Source organism: Cryptomeria japonica, chromosome 10, assembly GCF_030272615.1.
Source record: "Cryptomeria japonica chromosome 10, Sugi_1.0, whole genome shotgun sequence".
In the NCBI taxonomy this organism is placed as follows: Eukaryota; Viridiplantae; Streptophyta; class Pinopsida; order Cupressales; family Cupressaceae; genus Cryptomeria; species Cryptomeria japonica.
Genome location: NC_081414.1, coordinates 504,235,292 through 504,259,100, shown reverse-complemented (window position 1 = coordinate 504,259,100; position 23,809 = coordinate 504,235,292). Strand labels below are relative to the sequence as shown.

The window sequence follows — 23,809 nt, the reverse complement described above, 5'->3', positions numbered from 1 at the left end:
TTAAGGACCAAAGAAAATAAACCAAAAACAACAAAAAAAGATTAGTGCCATGGAAGCACTTACTATAAATAGTAGTGTTCTCTGAAGTTCAAAGAGAACAAACCTAGAAAGATTGGTGGAATGAGCACTTACTATAAATAAAATTGTTCTTCGGAGACCAAAGACAAAAGACAACAAATCAAGAAAAACCTAGAAATATTGGAGCCATGCAACCAATTATTATAAATAGCAGTGTTCTTCAAAGACCAAAGAGAACAAACCCTCAAAAACCCAATAGGATTGGTGTTATGCAAGCACTTACTATAAATAGCAAATGTTGTTGAAATCCATTGAAACTGAGAATCGAGCTCACGAAGAACACTAGAACCCTCCTAGTGCATCAGGAAACCTTAGAAAACCCTGAAATTGGCTAATGTGTGTAGAACAAGATGGCATAAAAATGGGGACATTACAACCCTCCCTTCTTTAAGATTGCTTGTCCTTAAGCAATGCCGTCACACCCCAAAAATCATCAGATTGATCCAAACTGAAACCAAGTATGATCCTAGGGTCCCAAGTCAAGCTTAGAAAGGAATCACCATGTTGATGCTGCGCCACTTTGATCATAACTATAAATTCATCATCCTCAGACTGCATTCTCGTCTCCTAGAACCCCAAAGAGTAGTCATCATCAAAATCCAATCTGAAATACTTGAAAGGGCTGAAATGTATCCTACTAAGGCATCCTAGTGAAGTCCATATCTACAATTGTAGTACGAGACTCGATCTTGGGCAATGGAAAAGAAAATCTGCTCAACTATAAATCATAAATCTCAACATCTCCCCTCATGATTTTCCAAAACTGAAGCAGATCAATCATTGTCGCATGACTGGTATAGAAGGTTTCAGCAAAACCAACTTTGAAACTTGCCAATTAGGGGATGACTCTCCGGTCACAAACTGTAAACATATCATCGATACTCAATCTTCAAGTGTCAAAGGGACAATTCCAAATACACCAATGCACCCAACCCATTGCAATCAACAAGGCATCATCTGAAGATATGCATACTTCACCATGAAATATTTGCAGTGATCATCACTCACCGAGGTGAAAGCAAAAGATAACTGAACTGTGTCCAGAAGAACTCTCATTATTTCAACTCTAAGAGTCTCTGAATGAAGAATCAAAGCATGCGGAAGTTTGCTATCTTGGGCTAACATCATGAGTAAACTACTAAAGTTTACATCACAAACCTTTATAAGATGAACTCTCTAAGTTTGGGAAGTTTGAAGAAACAAATAATCATTGCTGTTCAAAATTGAAATCAGCGAAGTGCAATCTGATTTTTGTCCTCTCTACAAAGGATAACAGCAGTACCAATGGATTTTTCCAGTATAAGCATGTAAGATGAGTGTTGTATTGCACACCAAGATATCTTAGAAGTGGCTGGGAAACACTTCCAAACAATCTCCAACCAAAAACCTATTTTTCCTTGACAAAGAAAAAAGTGCCAATTCCCTTGGATGAAGGCAAACCTTAATGAGAGGTGATTGTCCTGCAACCATACAACAACCTCAAGACTGAAAATCTGATCGATTCTTTGCCAAAGAACACTCCTAAGAGGGACCATTCTTTCATTGCTCCAATCTCTACTTAAAATCTCTCTTCAATCCATTTAAAGATAAGCAAATGGAATCACAAAACGGCTGGTAAGGAAATGAACAACATTGTTAATTCTGAAATATTGATCCTTATCCCTCCAAAGATCATTCCTACCATTCCCAATAAGCTCTATCAATCATTGTTGAGGATCCCAAGCATAGATACCCAAACAAGAATGATCTCCATAATACCTTGAAAGGTACACATCATATCTCCAAGGGCAATCCAAAACATAATCCACATCATGGAAGTTTGTGACTCTTTTTGTAATCTGTTGTAATGCATCCATGAAAGCATCAACAATTAAGGTTCAAGGAGTAATTGTTGACTTCACAACCAATCCCAAAGAAAGATTTGTATAAGACAAAACATCACCCAATCCAAAGGATGGATTGTCAATCATGTAGATGTCATGTTTAGGTCCTTCTTTCTCCAAAGCTTCCTAAGTAAGAAACTTGAAACCGCCTTTCCTTGTTGCTATATTAAAATTTCCAGCAACTGCAAAACCACATTTTGACAACTTCTTAATGTCAAAGATGTTGAAGTCAACATGATTTATCACATCCCATGCAGAAACTTATCAAGTAATTTTTTTTGGAAATGCCCCATTTGTTGACCAACACCAACACTCAAGACAAAACTTCATGCAAGAATGATGCAACTCAAGGTGAGTACTAGCAAGGAAATAACTCTAAATTGAAATCATCAAATTGTATACCCAAGCTACCTTCCAATTCCTCATGTAGTAAGGAATGATGATGCTTCCTAGTGTCATTTCACTCCAATTGTAATCTTCATGTATCTCCTTATTTCTACTTTTCATATCTGGTGGTCTTCCAGGAGGGTAATTAATGGTAGTGATCCACCCCTGGATCACATATGCTGGTCTGATTTTTTTTTGGGTCTAATTTTTTGGCTAGCCTCTGCAAAAAATACTGACCTAAGAAATGGGGACATTACATTAATCACCTCATAATGTGATCTTAGATCAACACCAACCTGAAAACCACACTTCAACTCAAGTCTTGAATATTCTCCTGAATCCCATACCTTGCTATTTTCACCAAGAGAAATGCTACAAGCAGGAGTTGTTCTATCATCCAACTCAAAATGTGGATTATCATATGTCATATCAACACCCATCTCAAACAATGGGTTACTAGTTGACACCAAGAATTAATTTTTCCAATCATGTTCATGCAAAGAAAGTGAGCTACTGCTATGATGAATACCAAAGTCAGACCTTTGTCATACCTATGAGCATTACCTCTAAAGTTGTCCCAAGTTTCATGTCCCTCTCTATTACCATTTTCGACAGTAAGTTGTAGACCCAATTAAACAAGTCACTAGGCCTTTGCTCAAGATTGGCTCCATGCAATAACAAATATGATTTGTTTCTAAGATTGACCTTCTCAAAATCAACTTCTTCAATACCATTATCCATACATACCTCCTTAAATGAAGTTAGAACAACACTGTAGTAAAAAATAAATTCATCCCAATATGGATCATGCCAAACAAACTACAAAGGCCAAGCAGTTCTGCTCCGAACTGAGTCACGCTGCCATTACCATCTTGAAAAGTTCTTTCCCAATATTGACCCTCACCTTCCTCCAACCATAAAGGATTGTTTTCCCCTCTTTCTTCACTGCTCAACTGAAGGGACTAATTATTAGTTGTCCTTCCATTAAAGTCACCCATTAACACTATGTCTGCAAGTGTGCTGAAAATAGAGATATCTTTTTTTGAGTGAGGCATAAGGGTCTTTGTTGTCAAAATTTTTCTTCTTACAAAACTTTGAATTTTTCAAACCAAAGTAGCAAGCGGCCAATCTAAAAGTTACCCCATTCTCTATTATTTGCAGCCATATGTATTGTTTATTAGTGTCTTCATTTTCAACTTTTACAATTTCCTGCCCCTTCTAATCTATTAGCATTGTAACTCCCCCATGACCTTTGTCCATTTCAGTCCCTTTGTTCCAAACTGAAACTTTCTTAAATCCTTTGAAATCTAGAAGTTTGCAGCCATCATGCTCATGTGTTTTTGTAAGAATGATAATATCTTTTCCTTTTGCTATGGGCCCCAATCCATGTCCTCTTCTCCAAGGATATCCTTTGCAATTCCAACTTACAACATGTAAGTATTCCTGTGGAGCCCCTTTTCCCTATTTCTTGTTTGGAAAACGATCGCTAATTTGGCTTTCCTGTTCTTCAACCATGTCCACCTTCCCTCTTTTTTTTGCTGTCTTCACTTTCTCCCATTCTTTCGTTTGTTGTTCTTGTTGATTGAAGGTCAAATCTTCATCAAGTAAATGTGTGTGCCTTTAAGTAACCCTTTGTTTTTTAGAATCATGTTCTTATCCTCTAAGCTTCTCAAAGTGAAAAGACTTGCTTTGATACCATTGTAATGTATCCCAGTTTTTTTTGAAAGCTGTTTGTTGATGGGACTTATCATAGGGAAAGGATAATACACTGTTTGCTGATTGATCTTTAGTGTTTACAGATTTCATTCATATTCTCATTGCAATAATGTTTAGAATCGTTCAATATATAACGTAACAAAATAACAAGTACATAGAATCACCAAGATATCCATTACTGCATTACATCACATCACATAACATCAAAGTAGATTAAATATAGATATTGCAGACCTGTAGAATGCTGATTTGACTGATCATTAGTTACCAGCAACACACATGATAGCTTGGGGCCTATATCTTGCTCTCTACAAGGTCTATGCAAGGAATTTCAAACCTACTCCAGCAATCTTTCATCACCAAATAAACTCGCAGACTTGAGGAGTGATCCCAATGTTTATTTTAACCTTCCCAACTTTTGAAAATACCACTGAGCAATTTGCTACAGCAACCTGGGCGCCCAAATCATGCAAGGAGATTCACATGATTTGTTGATAATCACTACCAATGACCACAAACTGTTGGGAACCTTTCCAAACCTGATTATAAGCCCTAGATTCCTCAGAACAACATTATTTGCAGACCACAAATGCAGATTAAACCCTTCACAAACTCCCATGCGCCTCTCCCAATATTGGCACTACCTACAAAGATGGGTGATATCTGTAGAAAATCAAATCTCCACCAATAAGTTCACATAACATAAGCAAATCCATCGCCCATGTGTAGGAAATCCACAGTTCCAATACCCATAAGTGAGAAATGATTCTTTCTTTACATATGTGCAAAAAGGTACTTCTCAGTGTAGCTGGAATATTACAGCCAACATTGGAAAAATGTCTCCAAACCGTTTGAAACTCGAACAACACTCCAAAAAGTTATTAAACATATCAAAAACTGAACAGCCAAATCAAAATACTTCGTAAATCTTCATTCTTACCAAACCCTTATGACCAAACTTTGAAAACTCGATTTGAAAATCAACAACTAGCAACTTTATAAAAACATTCGTAAAGATTAGGGTGACACAAATTCAAAATATAATATTTTCGCTCAAGAGTCTGTCAAAATAACTTTAAATCACTTTTTGTGACCCCCTTGCCTAGGCGTCCCCTTTTAAGGCAACTTTATAAAAACATCTATCACTTAAGTTATAAATTAAAAGTCACTTTTTGATCACACATGCGAAAATTATAAAATATTAAAATAATTTCAATCACCTTATGAAAACTCACTAGGCATTGATAATTGGGAATCGAACATGCCAGTACCAACTGAAGTTGATAGATGATAACTAATGCCAACACAACCACATACTATAAATATTAAATAACAACGTTCTTTGAGAACCTAAGAGAACAAACCCAAAAAAACCAAGAAAGATTGGTGCCATGTAACTATTTATTATAAATAGTCGTGTTCTCCAAGGACCAAAGAGAAGAAACCCAAAAAAGATTAGAAAGATTGGTGCCTTGCTAGCTCTTACTGTAAATAGCATTATTCTCCAAAGACCAAAGAGAACAAACCCAAAAAGATTTTGGCATGCAACCACTCACTATAAATAAAAGTGTTCTCCAAAGACCAAAGAGAGCAAACCCAAAATAACCAAGAAAGATTGGTACCACACAAGATTTACTATAATTAGCAAGTGTTCGATGAAGATCAAAGAGAACGATCCTAGAAAAACCCAGAAGGATTGGTGCCATGCAAGCACTTACTATAAATAGAAATTGCTATTGAAACCTACTGAAACTAAGAACTTAGCTCATTTAAGACATTGGAACCCTCCCAGCGCATTTGGAAACCTACGAAAAACTCTAAAAATTGGCTAATGCTCAGAATAGGATGGCATATAAATGGGGACATTATATTTAGTGAAGGTGAAAACACAACTAACAATGCATTGTTCAAGATTTAGGTTGTTTTAATCATAGTAGCAAAAATCATTTAGTGAAAAAATCGGCAAACCAAAAGTATAAGATTTTTCGAAAAAATCGGCAAAAATTTGGATTTAAAAAAAAACATTAAAAATTGTAGAAAAAGAGACAAAAACCATTTTTTAAAGTAATTTCAGGGCATTTACATAGCATAGAGATATAAAGCTCAAATAAAAGAGTTTAACCTGTGAATTGTAGAAAATAATTTTTTGTTGTTTATATTCATATTACTGATTACATAGGCAAATAATTAGTTAACTTTTTAAGAGGGCAGTCACCAAATACACCAAATAGTTGTCTAAGTATTAACTAAGTCTATGAAGTAACTGAGATCAAAAGTTAACAGACAAATAGTAAAAGTAAAAGTCATTTTGAAGTGATCCAAGAATTCCATTGTGATTGAGGCAAGGAGTTTTGTAGGGTTACTTCAGTATTTTAGAAAGCTTATCAAATCATATTCCACAATTACAATGCTTTTTATCATAGTAACAAAAATCAATTGGGGAAAAAATCGGCAAACCAAAAGCATAAGATTTTCTGAAAAAATGGGTAAGAAATTGGATTTTAAAAAATCGTAAAAATTTGTAGAAACATAGACACAACCTACTTTTTTTTTTAAAACTTAAGGGTATTTCCATAGCATAGAGATATTGAGAGTAAATAAAATAGAGTTTAATCCATGAATTGTAGAAAATAGATTTTGTTGTTTATATTCATGTTGTTGATTACATAGGCAAATATTCATTTAACTTTTTAAAAGGGCAGTCACCAAATACACGAAATAGTTGTCTAAGTCCGAGATCAAAGATTAGCTAAGTCTATGAAGTAGCGAAGATCAAAATTTATCAGACTGAGATCCAACTATTGTTAGGAATTTAGTAAAAGTGGAAGCCATTTTGAAGTGATCCAAGACTTTCATTGTGATTGAGGCAAGGGGTTTTCTAGGGGTATCAGCGAAGTCTATGAAGTAGCTGAGATCAAAATCTATCAGACAAAGATCCAACTATTGCTAGGAATTTAGTAAAAGTGGAAGCCATTTTGAAGTGATCCAAGACTTTCATTGTGATTGAGACAAGGAGTTTAACCCATGAATTGTAGAAAATAGATTTTTGTTGTTTATATTCATATTGCTGATTACATAGGCAAATATTCATTTAACTTTTTAAAAGGGCAGTCACCAAATACACCAAATAGTTGTCTAAGTCTGAAATCAAAGATTAGCCAAGTCTATGAAGTAATTGAGATCAAAATTTATCAGACAGAGATCCAACAATCATTAGGAGTTTAGTAAAAGTGGAAGCTGAAGTGATCCAAGACTTTCATTGTGATTGAGGCAAGGAGTTTTCTAGGGGTAGTTCAATATTTGAGAAAGCCTATCAAATCATATTCCATAGTTGCAATGCTTTATATTCCTTGATGGCAATTGGTAAGTCTTTTATATGTGGTAGAATTCAACAAAAGGCATTTGTTTACTTGAAGTAAAAGATTAGCAAGCCATTGGTTTTGGCAATACCTAGCTTGCAACTACTATTTTAGGTAGAGACAAATTTTACTAATTGTGTGTTGGAGGCTCTTTTATTACAACTATGTAAGCTTGTTTGTTGTCATTCAGATTTATTTCATGGAGCACTTTAGATATATTGTTCACATAATGAATTGTATGCCTTTGTTTGAGCAAAAATTAACTATATCAATTATAAATTAAAAATCATATATCTATATCTACATATATGAAATATGTCTTTGATCGTTTAGTGTTGTGGTAGAAAATCTCCATTGGTGAGGTAGCCACCAAGGTTCAAACCCCTACTGGGCCATTGAGCTCATGGGCTTTCTACCTGTTGATGTGTCTTTTGTACACATACGAACACAGAATAAAATACCTAAAGGTGCCTTATCCTCTCTTGAACAAAGTTTCCCGACAGCTGAAGATTTTGCCGAAGGATCAATCCAGGCAACTCCAAGGTTCTTGTATGTAGGTTCTCTTTGTGTGGATAAGCTTCTCGTGGTATAATGTGATTTTGCTGGAATCACAAGGGGACTTACATTCGACGACCTGAACGTCTGATTTGCTTTGGATATTGCTGGAGCGTGAGATTTTACTGGTCCTAGATTTTGAAGAAAAGGAAAAAGGAGAAGGGTTGAAACGGGATCTATTTCTAATACTAAGAATGTAAGAGCAATGAATGACCTTTGATGAATTCTAACTAAGTCTTGCTTTGACATCCCAGGACCATCTCCACAAGGTTAGTGCGATCTTCTGAGGAAAGCTTTATGATGTTCAGATCACCGCTACAAGCATGGATACCATCAGACTGATGCATATCAATGAAAAAGCGGCAATTGAAGTTAAGCTTAAGCTGAATGATTCCAGTTGACTACACAAGGCAAGTCTACAATCAACAAACTGCTAGTAGTATGGATATACATATTTCACCATCGATCATACACATTTCTTCCACTCATCTAATAACATGAAATCAAATTTGAGAAGTATAGAGACCATGCAAATTGTTGAATCGACCCATAGAATTCACCATTTCTTCAATGAAGTATACAAGTCCTTTACAACAACATCTTGGCAACAATCTTTGCCTTCTCTTTCTACTCTACTCTAACTATTTCCTAATACTTACTATTCACTATTATCTATTCTCTATCAACCAACTATTAACTATTAACTAGCTACTCTCTATCAACCCACTATTAACCTTTACAAATGAGGAGCCAGGGCTTATATAGAGAAACCCTTTACAAATAGACAACTCTTATTGATTTAGAATCAATGGCTAGGATTGCAAGATACAAACCCTAATTAGGGTTTGTTACAACAAACTTCCTTAGCCAATTAGAAAATTACATTCCAAGGGTGAGGACCAATAGGAAGCAGGGGTAGGTGCCTCGAAGTTTGTGCTGTCCCCGATGAGTCAGGTACATTGAATCTGGACACGCTAAGTTGGACCAATCCAACAGGAGGAATGATGACTGGGATACCACCTTGTCTGACACTTGTAACTTGGTTGATGTTGAATTTGATGATGCTGAGAAGCTAACTTTGATCAACTCTTCTAAGACTATCTACTTCTTCAACGGACCCTTGCACTGACCTTATTTGATTCTCCTCTGTCTTTGACGTGATGGATGGATGGTGTGCCCTTCCTTGAAATGCTGGCAATGCCTTTTAGTGTCATCTTGTGGTCCCTTAGTATGGCGAAGTGAAGGTTCTGGAGGTAGCTGGCAATTCCTTGAACACCTTCAGTCTTCCCTTTTTCTTGTGGAACGTCCTTGACGATGATGGACTAGAATTGGTCGTCCTTGATGATGCTGGACTGGAAGTGGTCGTCCTTGCCCTGGCCTGGTTTTCTCCATCTGCAAAATAAACCAAAAGGTGATTAAGTACATATGACATGTTCATTTCAACAAAGCATTTTCCACCTTAAATCATCAACAAGAAGACTTCAAAATAAAGTTTGCTCAAAATCCTTCCCAGGGACGGGCCCTATAAGAATTTCGCCTTGAACCCTTTGGAAGGGTCAGGAGCGATTTTTGCATTCCTGGCCAATTTAGACCTCATTTCATCATTATCTCACAACTAGCCCTTTTGCCTAGCTCAAACAGGGTGAAAAATAGGAGCTTCAAAGGATTTCGCTCTGGACCCTCTGGAAGGGTCAAGAGCGAAATTCTAGTTTAGGCTCAAGTTCAATCACTCCTCCACTCTGAAATGTCTTCCAAGGCAGGAATACACTAATCTTCTCTCCACCAAGGCTTGGGAAATCATCTCCTGATCTTCATCATGAGCAATTTAGGTGAAATTGGGAATTTCGCTCTGGACCCTTTGGAAGGGTCAGGAGCGAAATTCACTCTTTAGCTCAAAATCCTTACCTCTTGGACTCAAAACCTATTGAAACACATGCCTATGGCCATCTTCAAGTCCAATTCGCCTTGATCACCATCCTGGACTAGCACAAACTTGAAGGAAAAATGACATTTTGAGAATTTCGCTCTGGACCCTTTGGAAGGGTCAGGAGCGAAATTCAAGTTTTAGGCTTGATCTTACACTTCCTTTACCTCAATTCACCCTACAAGGCAAGAATACCTCACTCCACCTTCAACCATGCCATAGGTATCAAAGTTTAGCTTCACTCAAGGAGAAAATGGTTGATTTGGAGAATTTCGCCCTGGACCTTTTTGGAAGGGTCAGGAGCGAATTTCTCTCTTTGCTTGTTTTCCCTCACTCAACTCCATTTCTTCCACTTTGTTATTACTTGATTCTCCATTTGAATCCTTCTCTCAACTTGACAACACTTGCTTGACCTCAAAATGGCTAAAAAGGAGATTTTCGCTAAAAACCATGGCCAGGGACAGGACCTATAAGGGATTTCGCCTTGGACCCTTTGGAAGGGTCAGGAGCGAAATTCTAGTCTAAGCTCAAAAATCTTCATCATTGGCGACCACAAGCCATTCAAAGGCATGCCTGGGGGTATCTCCAAGCCCATTTCACCTTGATCAAGGTTTGTCTTGACACAAATCTGGAGGATAGGATGTGTTTTAGGATTTTCGCTCTGGACCCTTTGGAAGGGTCAGGAGCGAAAATCTTGTTTTGAGCTTATTTCCTCATTCTTTCAACCTCTATCAACTTCAAAAGGCAAGGACACACCTTCTCACTTCCATCCATGTCATAAAAACCAAAAACTTGAGTTGATTTGCAAGGAAAATAGGTGTTTTTAGGAATTTCGCTCTGGACCCTCTGGAAGGGTCAGGAGCGAAATTCATGATTTGGCTCAATTCCTTCAAATTTGATAATCACTGGCAAGTCAAAGTCACACCTAAGGACACTCCCAATCCTAATTCATCTTGAACCACCCTAGACTTGGCATAAAATTGAGGGAAAAGAGTGGTTTTGGGGAATTTCGCTTTGGACCCTTTGGAAGGGTCAGGAGCGAATTTCCATTTCTAGGACAAAATCTCCACCTTTCATCACTTTCAAACATTCCCAAAGGCAAAAACATGTCCATTTTTCCTTTCAACATGCCTTGGATATTAAAATTTGATCAATCAAGGAAGAAAATGAGGGCTAGGTAGATTTTCGCTCTGGACCCTTTGGAAGGGTCAGGAGCGAAAATCATGTTTTGAGCTTGATTCTTGATTCTTCCAACTCCAATCCTCTTTGGGAGGCAAAAATAGACCATTCTTCTTGCATCTCCACCAAGGTCCTGATCTTGTCTAAGGGGAAAATGAGTGTTTTCAAGAATTTCGCTTTGGACCCTTTGGAAGGGTCAGGAGCGAAATTCAATTTTTAGGCTAAAATCCTCCATTTCCTCCACCTCTAGTCATTCCCTTAGGCAAAAAACATGTCAAACACTTCCATACATGCCTTAGAGACCAACACTTAGCTAAAATTAGGAAGGAAATGAGGGTTTATGAGGATTTTCGCTCTGGACCCTTTGGAAGGGCCAGGAGCGAAAATCTTGATTTATCCAATTCTCTCTCAAACTTGATCAATTTCAAGGTCCTTTCAAACTCTATTCATCATTTTAGGCAAAATAGAAGGTCAAATGGAAGATTTCGCTCTGGACCCTTTGGAAGGGTTAGGAGCAAAATTCTTCCTCTAGGCTAATTTCCATCACTTTGTAGTCTTAAACCCCCTCTCCAAGGCAAACATGCATCCAAGTCTCCTCAACTATGCCTCAAAATCCAAAACATGGCCATATGAAAGAGCAAAATAGAGGAAAAGGTGAATTTCGCTCTGGACCCTTTAGAAGGGTCAGGAGCGAAATTCATGCTTTAGACAAAATCCACACTTTCAAACATCTCAAATCACTTCCTAAGGCAAGAATATGCCAATTTGCCCTTACTATGCCCAAGGAATCAAGGTTTCCAGTGCAAACAAGGAGAAAAAAGGTGTCTAGGGAGAATTTCGCTTTGGACCCTTTGGAAGGGTCAGGAGCGAAATTCACATTTGGGCTCAAATCTTGATTTCATTTCTCACATTTCTTCATCCAAACAAGTGTTTTGCCCTCAATAATGCTTGGGAATGAGTTAGTTCTAAGTTTGGGTCAAACTAGAATGTCTTATGGAGAATTTCGCTCTGAACCCTTTGGAAGGGTCAGGAGCAAAATTCGCTTTGGACCCTTTGGAAGGGTTAGGAGCGAAATTTGACATTTTGGTCTCTAAGTCAGGATTCATGTATGGAATATAACATTTAAATATAAGTGACATTTCCTTATATCTTTCTTCTTTCTTATACTTTAAGTTATATTCCATATATACTGTCAGGATGTTTGAGAGTGGTTTTGGACCTCCAGGAGTTATAATGCAAAATCTAGTTTTTGGAGGATTCTTCAGTTTTCTAGACTTAGTTAAATTTCAGGATCAGGATGACATTCCAGACAGCCAAATTTCAGGACATTTGAAGATTAGGATGACATTCCAGACTTCATCACTCACCAACTCGACCTAACTCAGACCTTCAAAGATGACATTCACTCACCAAGCAAGACACAATTAGCAACAAGAGCAAAACCGGGCCCTAAGGAAGACTCTCAAAGAAACCCTAATTCTGGGGCCCTGTGGACTCACCCTGGCTCAAGCAGAGCCTGCCATCCTAGTGATCCCTCTGGCAACACTCAAAATGCAAAGGTTAACAGACAAAACCCTAAAAAACCTAGCAAAACAAACCCCAGAAAGGAAAAAGTAGGGGTCCCCATTTATAATGGGGCGATGTGTGAATACATCACAACACTACCTTTGTTGGGTTGTTGAGCTCGTGGGTTTGAACAAGTGTGGGGAATGATAACCCCCCGAAAATGGACAAAATAACAAGCTTTTTCAATGTTGATTTCACATTGACTCTGATTTTGAACGTGATTTAAATGCAAAAAATCTTTGAAAATTGGATCAACACTTGGTCAACGATTTTTTCATGAATCGGGATTTTTTCGGGGAATAAATTGGCTAGCTCTAGGATTCAGGATTAATCAGGTATAATCGCGATTTTTTGCAGACTATTGCTTCATTGGTTTTAATCATACGATAGGTTATGAAGAAGCATTTTTAAAGAGAGATAAATTTTTAAAAGTGAAGATTTCGTGACAATAAAGTACTTGAATTTTCTATTGTTTATTTTCTAAATTTTTTTTTGTTTTTCTATAAATTTTCCATAAAGTTGATTTGACTTGACAAATATTTGTACACTCCATGTTAAATATTTTGCTCTTAGTACTTTGAGATCTATCATTTTTAATTTTGCATCTTTTGCAAATTCGGATACCTCTACTGCAACTATCGTCTTTTGCAAATGATGGATTGCATCCTGCACATATAAACTGTCCAACTTTATAAAATCATTTTTCATTGGTTGCTTTTCATTGAGAGTCATAGCTTCGAGTAAATTACAAGCAAACGAAAATGCTTTATAATCCTTTATTTGCCAATGAAATAGGTGACAAAAAGAATTTGTTTCATCCTTCAATTATGACTGTAACTTCATAATTCATTCGTTGTTTGGCTACATTGAAGCTTGATTTTCCGTCCATTCTCCTCCAAAATCCGAATTTGGCGAATCGGAGGAAGCTGCTTCCTTGCTTATGGCTTGGTTCTTTAAATCAATTACATACATGATACAACCCTTGCTTTCAATGGAGATAGTATTCTTTTTTCAATTATGATTGGCTTTAGCTACTACAAGCTAACTTTGATCCAACAATGCATCGTATGCTTTTTTCCTTTATGAAATGATCACAGAGTTCAACAAATATGTTTGGGTTCCAATAATTTCCTTTTTTCCCTTTAAAAAAACTCCAAGTACGTTAATGCCTTATTGATGTGCACCCACTAGTTGAAAGTGGGAAGCTAAATGGACAACTTATTGAGACTTCTTAAGTGTCTTCCCGAAGTATGTGCACGTTAGACCCGCCATTAACAATTGTATTGGTGAGGTTATTTTTAAAGATCTCTATATTCACCACTGCTGATTTCTTTGCCATGTTAATTGTCATTGACGTTGACTCAACCACTTGGTCACTTTGTAGTGAAGGTTCGGTTATTGGATCTTTGTACTCACAAGGTTATAGTTAGCTCATAACATGCACTCTTTGAAAGTTCAGCAATACTTTGTAAGAAATCCACTACTTTAACCGGTACGATAGTTTGAAGTACGATTCCCAAGTCAGAGCCCTTCCCGAGAATGCAATCAAGGTGGTCAATGGTAGGAAAATACTTGAGCAAAAGAACTCTAGGATCTGAGAAATCACTAAATACACAAAAGACAAAAAAGGAAAAGATATTAAAGAGACAGTTTGTGACTGATTTTTTTCAGACTTTAATACATAATATCATTTGTTTATAATATTTTTCCACCTTATGCTTAGGTTTAAGTGAAGTACTCTCAACACTTATGCTAATGATACTTCCATTTCAGTGGCTGGTCTGCTGCGGTTGAAGCCCTAACTGCATTTGTGAAGTACTATGTTGTTCCTAACAGAACATCTAAGAATGAAGGGATCTTATTGCAGCCTGTTCTTGGTTATCTTGATGGGTAAGTACATGCATTTGTTAACTTCTTTTAACAGTCTGTGTGTATCATACAAATAATATAATCTTGTTATTGCAATACTCCGAGGTTATTATTGATCTATTTTGTTCTTTATATTTTGTTACTTGATAGAGTTATTTTGACTATCTTCCAGGGCATTATCCTACATTTTGTCGCTAACAATGAAACCATTTCAAGTCCCAAAGCAAGCCATGGACCTCTTCACTGTTAGAACTCTAATAGCATATCAAGCTCTTCCTGATCCTTTGGCATACAGAAGTGACCATTCTCGATTGCTGGGGCTTTGTACTGCCCCATTCAGGTTTACATTTTTCCTTAGGGCATGGATCTCACAAATAAAATACATATTTACATGTACTGCAGTGTATTTCCAAAATAATGTTTGATTAAATCAGATTTAAAAAAAAAAGCTTAATGTTAATTTAGAAATGTTACAAATATAAAAGTTATCCTGTGGAACCAATCATGCTCATCTGGATGATCTAGTGTTGAGTTTGTCTTGTTTGCCGTGCTTCTGATTTGTTATGGGTAATATTTTCATTGAGTAACAGGGAAGCCTCAAGTTGTGAAGAGAGTTCAATTTTGAGGCAGCTGCTAGATCATAGAGATGCATCTCTTGGACCTTTAACTCCTGGAAGGTTTGTTATCACTTTGTTGAGTTGTGAATGAATCCATGTCTCGGTAGACTGGTAGAATGACTTAGGAATTTTTTGATTCAATGTTGTTCCTTATCTGATTGGATACCTTATGATTAAACTGTACTCTGTGCTGCAACTTTGTCCTGTGCTGTAGCTCCATCTGCGTATTTATGCCAGTGCTATGAGAATTTCACACACCTTAATGCTTGTGTGATATATCACCCTTTTTTGATGGTGGAATTGGTAACTGAGATATGTTTTCCAGGGATTCGTTCGAAGATGAGTTACGAGCATTTGAAGGTGGTTCTGATGGGCCTTTGCCCTGTATATGGGAAGATGACCTTCCCATTTTTCCACAAGTGAGTGCACTATATGTCTTGAATTATATATCACACTGATATAACATTCTCTTGATAGGAAAAATGGTTTATTTCATTTAGTTTTTGAGTTTTTGGTTTATTTCATCGAGTTTTTGAGTTTCTACTTTTAACCATGAACTTATGGTATAAATGGTTTAGTTAGTTGTGTTTATCCATTTTTCTTGGTTTCTTATCTACAATTAATAGGCAATTAGATATTTTACATTACCTCTTATCTACAGTAAGAGGTAATGACATAAAGTTAAACTTTTCGTCTTTTAACAATGATTTCAACAGTCATAAGGTGTTGATAGTCATTTTACATTACTGACATAGCATCTTGAAAATAACAGAGATCTATACAATATCAAATTCAACTCCACAAGCATGAAAAGTCATCAAATACTGATCTACAGCTAAATACCTCGCCAAAGAGAAGAACCAATCAGAAATGGGTCTGAAAGTTGTTGTTTGGCTGTCAATTAATTTTCTAAGCAGGTCTGGTAGGTGTTGCAGCAAGGGAAAGGCATCAGCTGACCTGATAGCCATCCATTAACACAACTATGTGAAGATACTTGCCTCCCGTAGTGTCAAGCAGCTCAGATTTGAAGTTAATAGCGAGGACTGAAGGACTTATTGGCCCAGTTCAACACTTATGCAGGGTTGAAATACAATTCCGAGTACTGACAGGGCTGCTAATGGTCTATGACAGTCTCCAAACAGTATTTGTAATCCTTTATTTCAGTCACCAATCATGCATAGATCACCTTGCCAAGATTCGAGTGAGCAATACAGTTAATCTCAACAAGCTTAAACAATGATAATGAAGATCATTGGTACTCTGTTCACCCACCTGCATGTATGCTGTTCACAAACATGGGCAATGGCAGCCATGGGATTCATTGAAAAACATCTCTATCAACTTGTTACACTTCTCCAAAATTTCTTGACTCTCCAGCACAACCCCAAAATGGCACACAATAGACAGTTTCTGATCTAAAATCAATTCACAGTTGTCTTCAAAATCTGAAACAATCCAGAACAGGGGCGATTTTTTTTCAGAAATTCATATATCAAATAATATTCGCCCACTCATTAACCTATTGGCTGCAATCAACAACTAGCTAGGTGCCACCTATGGAGTGGTTTTGATGCCCAAAAAATCAACATCGAGACTGAGTAAACCCTCATGCCATACTCAAATTTAACCCTGTACAAATTGATTATGCTTGAGAAGTAACATTACAGTCCCCCCTCCCCAGAATTGCATGTCCTCAAGCAATTGCGAGTCCGTATGTTTCAAAGTCGGCCCACTCTTCCAAGTAGCATTTGCAATCTTGATTCCTGAAGTAGACAGTATTTGGTTTGAGGGAAGTTCATTGTCAAAACAGACCATAATAGTCTTAATTATTTCCTCAATCAAGAAGATCTTAATGAAAGACAACAGAAATGGGTAAGCTAAAAGATTAGAATTTTGACATAGAATATGTCAAAGTAAAGAAGAATGTCGTGGCTGATGCATTGTCAAGAACGCCACATTTGAGTTCCATGATGGATATAATTGCTGATTGGAAGGAGCAAATCCTTGTTGACTATGCAAAGAATCCATTTGCCACTAGCATCTTGCAAGGTGAATGAGTCAATTCTTCACAAAGAAAGAATCCTTCTAATACCTGCATCAAAACTCAAGGAGATGGTTTTGAGTACTTTCCATGGTGCTCCCTTGTCTGTTCACCAAGGATTTTTCAAAACTTACAACCAGATTTGTGAAATATTTTCATGGAAAGGGTTTAAGGATGATGTTCTTAAGTAGATAAGAGTATGCAAAGTGTGTCAACAAAATATATGTAACGTCCCTTTTTAGGATAACTAGGAATATTGGGACAATTACTTCAATTTTCTAACTTACAATATCTGATTTTTACAATAAACTTATGTAATTGAAATATGAATGCAATTATATATGATATGACAATACTCAATGCCACTTGCTCTCTCTGATTTGTATAATTGAAGGTATGTTTAAGTGAATTGACAAATATTTGCACTGAGTGCAATAACCATTGCTATATCAATTATGTCAAAGTAGGCATGCAATGAGATATGAGGTGATATTGCCTATGGCAGTGTGGATCGCTGTTTCTGATATAGTCACTTGAATCATGCAATGTCTGATCTGTATTATTGCTTGAAGTGATATAATTGCTGTATTTGATATGAATATAATAACTTGCAATAAGTATATGATATGCTGTGAAGCTGTGTCCGATTTGGCAATGGACTTATGCTGATAATGATCCTCAATCACTAATAGTGATGAGAGATGATTGCTGTCTCTGATTATTAATTGAACTCCATGCAATGAGGGTGCTATTTCTGATATATATCACTGACTGGAATATGCACACAATATTGGGCCTTCAGCCTTGCTCAGTTTGAGCTCTTCCAAACTGGAATAAAGAAACAAGATAAAATATATTCGACGTCCCTCAATGATTGATTCCGACATTCTTAAGTACCTTGAACTATCGAAGGTTTACATCCATTAGAAGGCAAAAGGCTTGTCTTTCCTTACTTCATGTCCCTCTCAAGAGATCATATCTCTCTGTAAGATATCATATCCTTTCATAACATCTCATCACAATCCTTGGTGAATGTTTGTTAACACATGATCCTCAATCGGATTTATCTAGGAATCGTATGATAGGCAAAATTCTCTATTCGAGGATTGATAATCATCACCGTGCCTGTTGTCGGGTAATTAAGCATTAAGGTTGTGTTAGTGTCAACAATTAACCCGTTGGTTGTCGGCAGTTGGTACCGGGTAACTGACCAGACTCCTTTATATTGTATTTGTTTCCAGTCTTTGGACATGCTATTGTAGTCGAACATATTGCTATCATTGTATGTACTGGCTTATTATGAATCAATAGAACACTTGTGAGTTCCATATATTCTGTGTACTTCTGTCATTTATGCAATGTCTTAACCTGACACCCCAGGGGGAAACATTTGGCGCCGTTGCCTAAGTAAAAACTTGGGAGCAACGGGGAAAAGGACGTACTACATGGATAATGGGACAACCATTACCTGAAGGAACGAGTGACCCTGACAAAGAACCCGAAGAATTGTTCGAGGGGGAAAAGACACTCACAAATGATTTCTCCTGCATCCTACAGGTGGCAATCGAAACGCACGTAAGGAAGGAAGCCACAGCCGAAGATGTCCCAGAAGATGCTGTGTGGAATTCACTCGGAGTAAGCCCCGCTGTGAATTGGTTGATGAGCAAACTGCCTAACCTTTTGGCACAAGGATTTTTGGCTCTCTAGAACCGAAGGGAAGACATCTACTGAGAGAACTGATGGCAGCAAATTCTACGGGAATTTAGGGAGCGCCAAGAAGATGAGCGCAATACATGAACTCTGATGGCCAGGGAGAATAAATAAGAACGCCCCCATTGTAATAAGTATGTCAGTGACATACATTATGTATGAGGGATGAAGTAATAAAAAAAAATAAAATTTGTGTTTTGTGTACATGGTGTGTGCTTGCTGTGTACGGAAGTGATTTATGCCCAATATACTAAATAAGGACAAAAATAAAAAGATACAAAGTGACGAATGGGAAGTGGCACAAAGAGCATTGAATCTCAGGCAACAGATAGAATGAAGGCGTAGGCTAAGGCAGCTTGTCGACGGACGACCGGTCGAGGGGTTGCTCGAAGGGAATCCAGGAGGTGTCATGGAGGTTGCAGAGGCAGAGATAGACGGAGAGAATTACACTCTCTACACTGTTGTAGGGTTGCCCGAAGGGAACCTAAAAGAAGTCACAGAGGGTGCCGAAGGAGAACTCTACAGTTCGCCAGAATACCACCATAGGATAAGAAGTCGCGAAGAGTTGGTGGAATAAACAAGGCGAAATCTAAACCTGATCGACGCTACCAGAGACCTACTAAAGAACTTGTCCATTTTGGAGGACAACCAGAGGGAGACAACCAACCGGAGGGAGACGACCAAAGGTGACGGTACGGTCGAAGGTGCCGGGGGAGCACAAGGGTACCGTACGGGAGGCAATTTGTTGGGTTCGGGGTCAACCTTCTCTGGAGGACCCACGAGTGGAGGGTCAGGTGTAGGAGGCGGAGGCGGAGGATCACCAGGTACAAGCACACAAGGCATCAGAGGACCGAGACCTAGCGGTGGGATGGCAAGTAAACAAAAATTGCCAAAGTTCACAAGGGACGGCAAGGAAGACCCCGTATGCCACTGCCGTACATGTGAAACTATTTGGTCCGCCAACGGAGTGACGGACCAGGATGACTGGGTACAGTAGTTCCCAGCCACGTTATGTGGAGTTGCCATAGATTGGTACTCCAATGTTGACAAGCAAAAAGTGGCCACATGGGCCAATCTACAGAAGGAATTCAAGGAGGAGTTTCGGTTTCTCCGTGATGACAATGAAATCGTAGCTGAGATATACAATACCAAACAAGGTACCAAGGAGACAATACGAGCATACAGCAGGAGGCTGAAAGAATTGCTGGGTAAAATGGAAAGCCAACCCGCAGATGGATTGAAGAAACGATGGTTCGGTGAAGGGTTGAAATCCTCCCTACGGAAGAAGATGAAAATTGTACCCCCGACGTCATATGACGACGCCTATAATAGGGCGATGGACCTAGAGAGTGAACACAAAACGTCAAAGAAGAAGAAAAGTAATAAATACTCATTCGACGATGATGATGACTCTGATGGGGAAAGCAGCAGCGGTGGCGAATCGAGTAAAACGGTGCATGCGCTCCAAAAGGACATGGAATGAATGTTGAAAGAATTCAAAGCCATGAAGGGGAGTACAAGTAAGACTGAAGAAAACGACGTGTGGTGTACGGCTTGTAGGAGTGACAGACACACCAAGGGGTCCTGCCCCAAGAAGGCTTTCTATGACATTTGTCAGATTCACTGACATTTGACAAAGGAATGTCCCTACAATATGAAAATTAGGAGCCAACAAGTTCTCTTCATGCAAGAGCAGCCGGCTGCTGGAACTTCGCAAACCGCCAACAATAATGCATCGTCTGGCGGATATCGGAACAACTGCCGAGGGGGGAAGACCAATAATAAGAATAATAATAGGAGCCGGATCCAATATGATGAGAAGGGACGACCAATGATCCAGTGCTGAGCCTGCAATCAATGGGGCCACTTTGTCAGGGAATGCACCTCAGAAGAAACGCCACAAAAACTATGCAAATGGTGTGGGCCTAGAGACCACGATGATGGAAAGCAGCGGGCGCTGGAGGCGAAGGTTGAAGTGGCGAACGAAATGTTGGCACAAGGGAACACTTAGGAAGCGGCAAGTACTTCCCGCTCTGAGGCTGAGGAAAATATCCTGAAGCAAATGCTGCAGATTGAAGTACCTGTGAAGATGAAGGACCTCCTAGAAACGATGCCGCAATTACGTACGACACTCCTACGTATGGTGCAAGTAACTCCACAGAGTCGGGTGACCCGGAATACGGATGTTCCCGGCGGAACACCAACAGACCCATTGGTCCTGATACTATACAGTGGTCGGCACCCGGCGGTGGTAGAAATGGGAATGCTTGGCACCATTTTGACTGACACCATTGTCGACGGCGGGTCAGGAGTGAATGTGCTTCCGGAAGAAACCTAGAAGAAGCTTGGCAAGCCGACACTATGGCCGTCAACCTTCAACTTACTAGGAGCGGATCAACATGGTATCAAACCTCTTGGAACGCTCATGGCGCAAGAAGTGACCATCGGGACACAACCATTTGTCCTCGACTTCGTGGTGATTCCGCTCGCCGAGAAAGGATACGACGCCATTCTTGGTAGAGGGTGGTTGGTGGCGGCATGAGCGAATCACAACTGGAAGTGTAACATGCTGTCCATGGAGAAAGTCAGGCAAAAGTTTATTATCGACCTGAAAACACAACTCGTAAGTGAAGAACTTGCGTCAGAATTGGAATCGGACGGCGAGGGCGGAGTTGACGAAGGAAAGTGCGGAAGGGAACCAGATGAGGAAGGCCTCTTGGGAATCCAAGGATGTTCAGAAGATGAGACCAATTCCCTTAATGGGCTCTTCCACTGGCAAATGGAAGACTAAGAGCTGTTGTATGGGTGCAACATGTTGGAGGTTGACGAGGAGCCGGACGAAAATGAATTTCCGCCAGAGTACGGGGAATACACGGAAGGGGATGCTCCTGTCAACGAGACACCAGCACATAGGTTTGACATGACGAAACCAATCTGGTACGAAGAGTCCGTAAAACCTACAAACCTCGGCACGGAAGCAGAGCCAAGGAACATCTTGGTTGGCGACGACTGGAATCCAATCCTAAAAGCCGCCGCATTTAAAATATTCATGGAATACAAGGATGTATTCTCCTGGACGTACAAGGACCTCAAAGGGGCGCCACCAGAACTGTGCATACATCAAATTTCACTCGTACCTGGGGCCGTACCTATACGGAAGAGGCCGTACAGAATGAATAAAAACTATTCTGTGAGAGTGAATGATGAAATCGAGCATATGCTCAAAGCCGGGATTATTTTCAAAGTGCAGACCAGCAAGTGGGTATCGCCCATAGTGATATCCCTTAAAAAGGAGGCAAACCAGATCCGAATCTGCGTGGATTTCAGATGCCTTAACGCGGTCACCATAAAGGACCCGTTTCCAATACCATTTACGGATAGCATCTTGGAGGAAGTGGCCGGTCATGAAATTTATTCATTTATGGATGGATTTTTTGGGTATAACCAAATATCCATTGCCGAAGAGGACAAATTAAAACCGACCTTCATAGTGGAAGATGGCGTGTACGCGTATAACCGAATACCGTTCGGGTTATGCAACGTGCCAGTGACATTCCAACGGATAATCCTTCACATATTTGACAAGATATTAGTAGGGAACTTCAGGGCGTTCCTTGACGACTGGTCCATCTACAGTAACCAGGATGTACATCTGGCTGCACTTGGCGAATGCATGGAGAGATGCAAGCGAGCCCGCCTAGCACTCAATCCCAAAAATTGCAGATTCATGGTGCCTCAAGGGAAGCTGTTAGGACACATAGTGTGTAAGGCTGGACTCAAGACTGACCCAGACAAGATTCGGGTGATAGTGGAAATGGAGGCACCGACAGATGTCACGTGAGTCAAATCCTTCCTAGGACACATAAGGTATTACAGGCGGTTTATCAAAATTTTTGCTCAAGTATCCTACCCTCTAGAGAAGCTAACAAGGAGAGGTGAACGGTACGCATGGGAGACGACTCAGGAAGAGGCCTTTCAAGAATTGAAGTCACGGTTGGTGGGTGCGCCAATCCTGACATATCCTGATTGGGACAAAGAGTTCCACGTACACGTTGACGCATCCAATTTCGCCATAGGGGCCACACTGGCGCATGTTGGCGATCACGGGCTAGATCACCCGGTCTACTTTGCAAGCAGACTCCTATTGAAGGTAGAGAAAAATTATAGCACCACAGAGAGGGAAGCCCTTGGGATGGTGTACTCCATCCAGAAATTTCGACATTACTTACTGGCCACCCCGTTCACATTTTATGTGGACCAGCAGGCATTGATGTACCTGGTAAACAAGCCAATTATCCAAGGATGAATCAGCCGATGGCTGCTACTACTTCAGGAGTTTACATTCAACATTATTGTAAGACCCGGGAAGAGCCATGTGATAGCTGACCAGCTATCAAGAATCCAGTCAGGAGAATCGGCCGAAGGAGTGAATGAAGATTTTCCAAACGCTCACTTATTTCGCATCGCCGTTCTCCCCGCCTGGTACACAAGCGTGGGGGAATACTTGTCGACATCACGGTTTCCGAGGGAGATGCCACCATGAGAAAGAAGGAAATTGGTACTGAGGAGCTTAACTGGTTAAAACACTGGGTTCTCACTGTGGAGACCCAAGTTCAATTCCCAATAGGGGCATCTGAAGTGGAATTCTAAAGCTATTCAAGCTTTGGCCAATTACCGATCAAAAAAAAAAATAGTAGGAAAATCACTAATTCTTACTAGTGTGGGTTATTAATTTAAAAAAAAAAAACAAAAAAAAAATGCCCAACTTGTTGTGTAGCTACCAAATCAAACGGAGGTTCGATGCCAACACCCCAGTGGGGTCAAGGGGCAGCGCCCCTTGTGGGGTTGAGGGGCAACGCCCCAGGCGCGCTCCCTGTCGCGGCACAGGGCGGGGTCGAGGGGTAGCGCCCTTCGTTGCCAATGCC

General features: G+C 39.4%; 1 protein-coding gene across 5 annotated transcripts in view; it reads left to right on the top strand.

Moving 5' to 3' along the window:
- The window catches only part of LOC131039422 (protein SWEETIE), a 326,474-nt gene that overhangs the window by 172,619 nt on the left and 130,046 nt on the right, over positions 1–23,809 (top strand). For all 5 annotated transcript variants that reach the window (XM_057972185.2, XM_057972184.2, XM_057972183.2 and 2 more), the window contains exons 16-19: positions 14,421–14,537; positions 14,689–14,856; positions 15,107–15,193; positions 15,459–15,552. In XM_057972185.2, the coding sequence (XP_057828168.2) occupies positions 14,421–14,537; positions 14,689–14,856; positions 15,107–15,193; positions 15,459–15,552 (466 nt within the window). The remainder of the gene's footprint in view (positions 1–14,420; positions 14,538–14,688; positions 14,857–15,106; positions 15,194–15,458; positions 15,553–23,809) is intronic.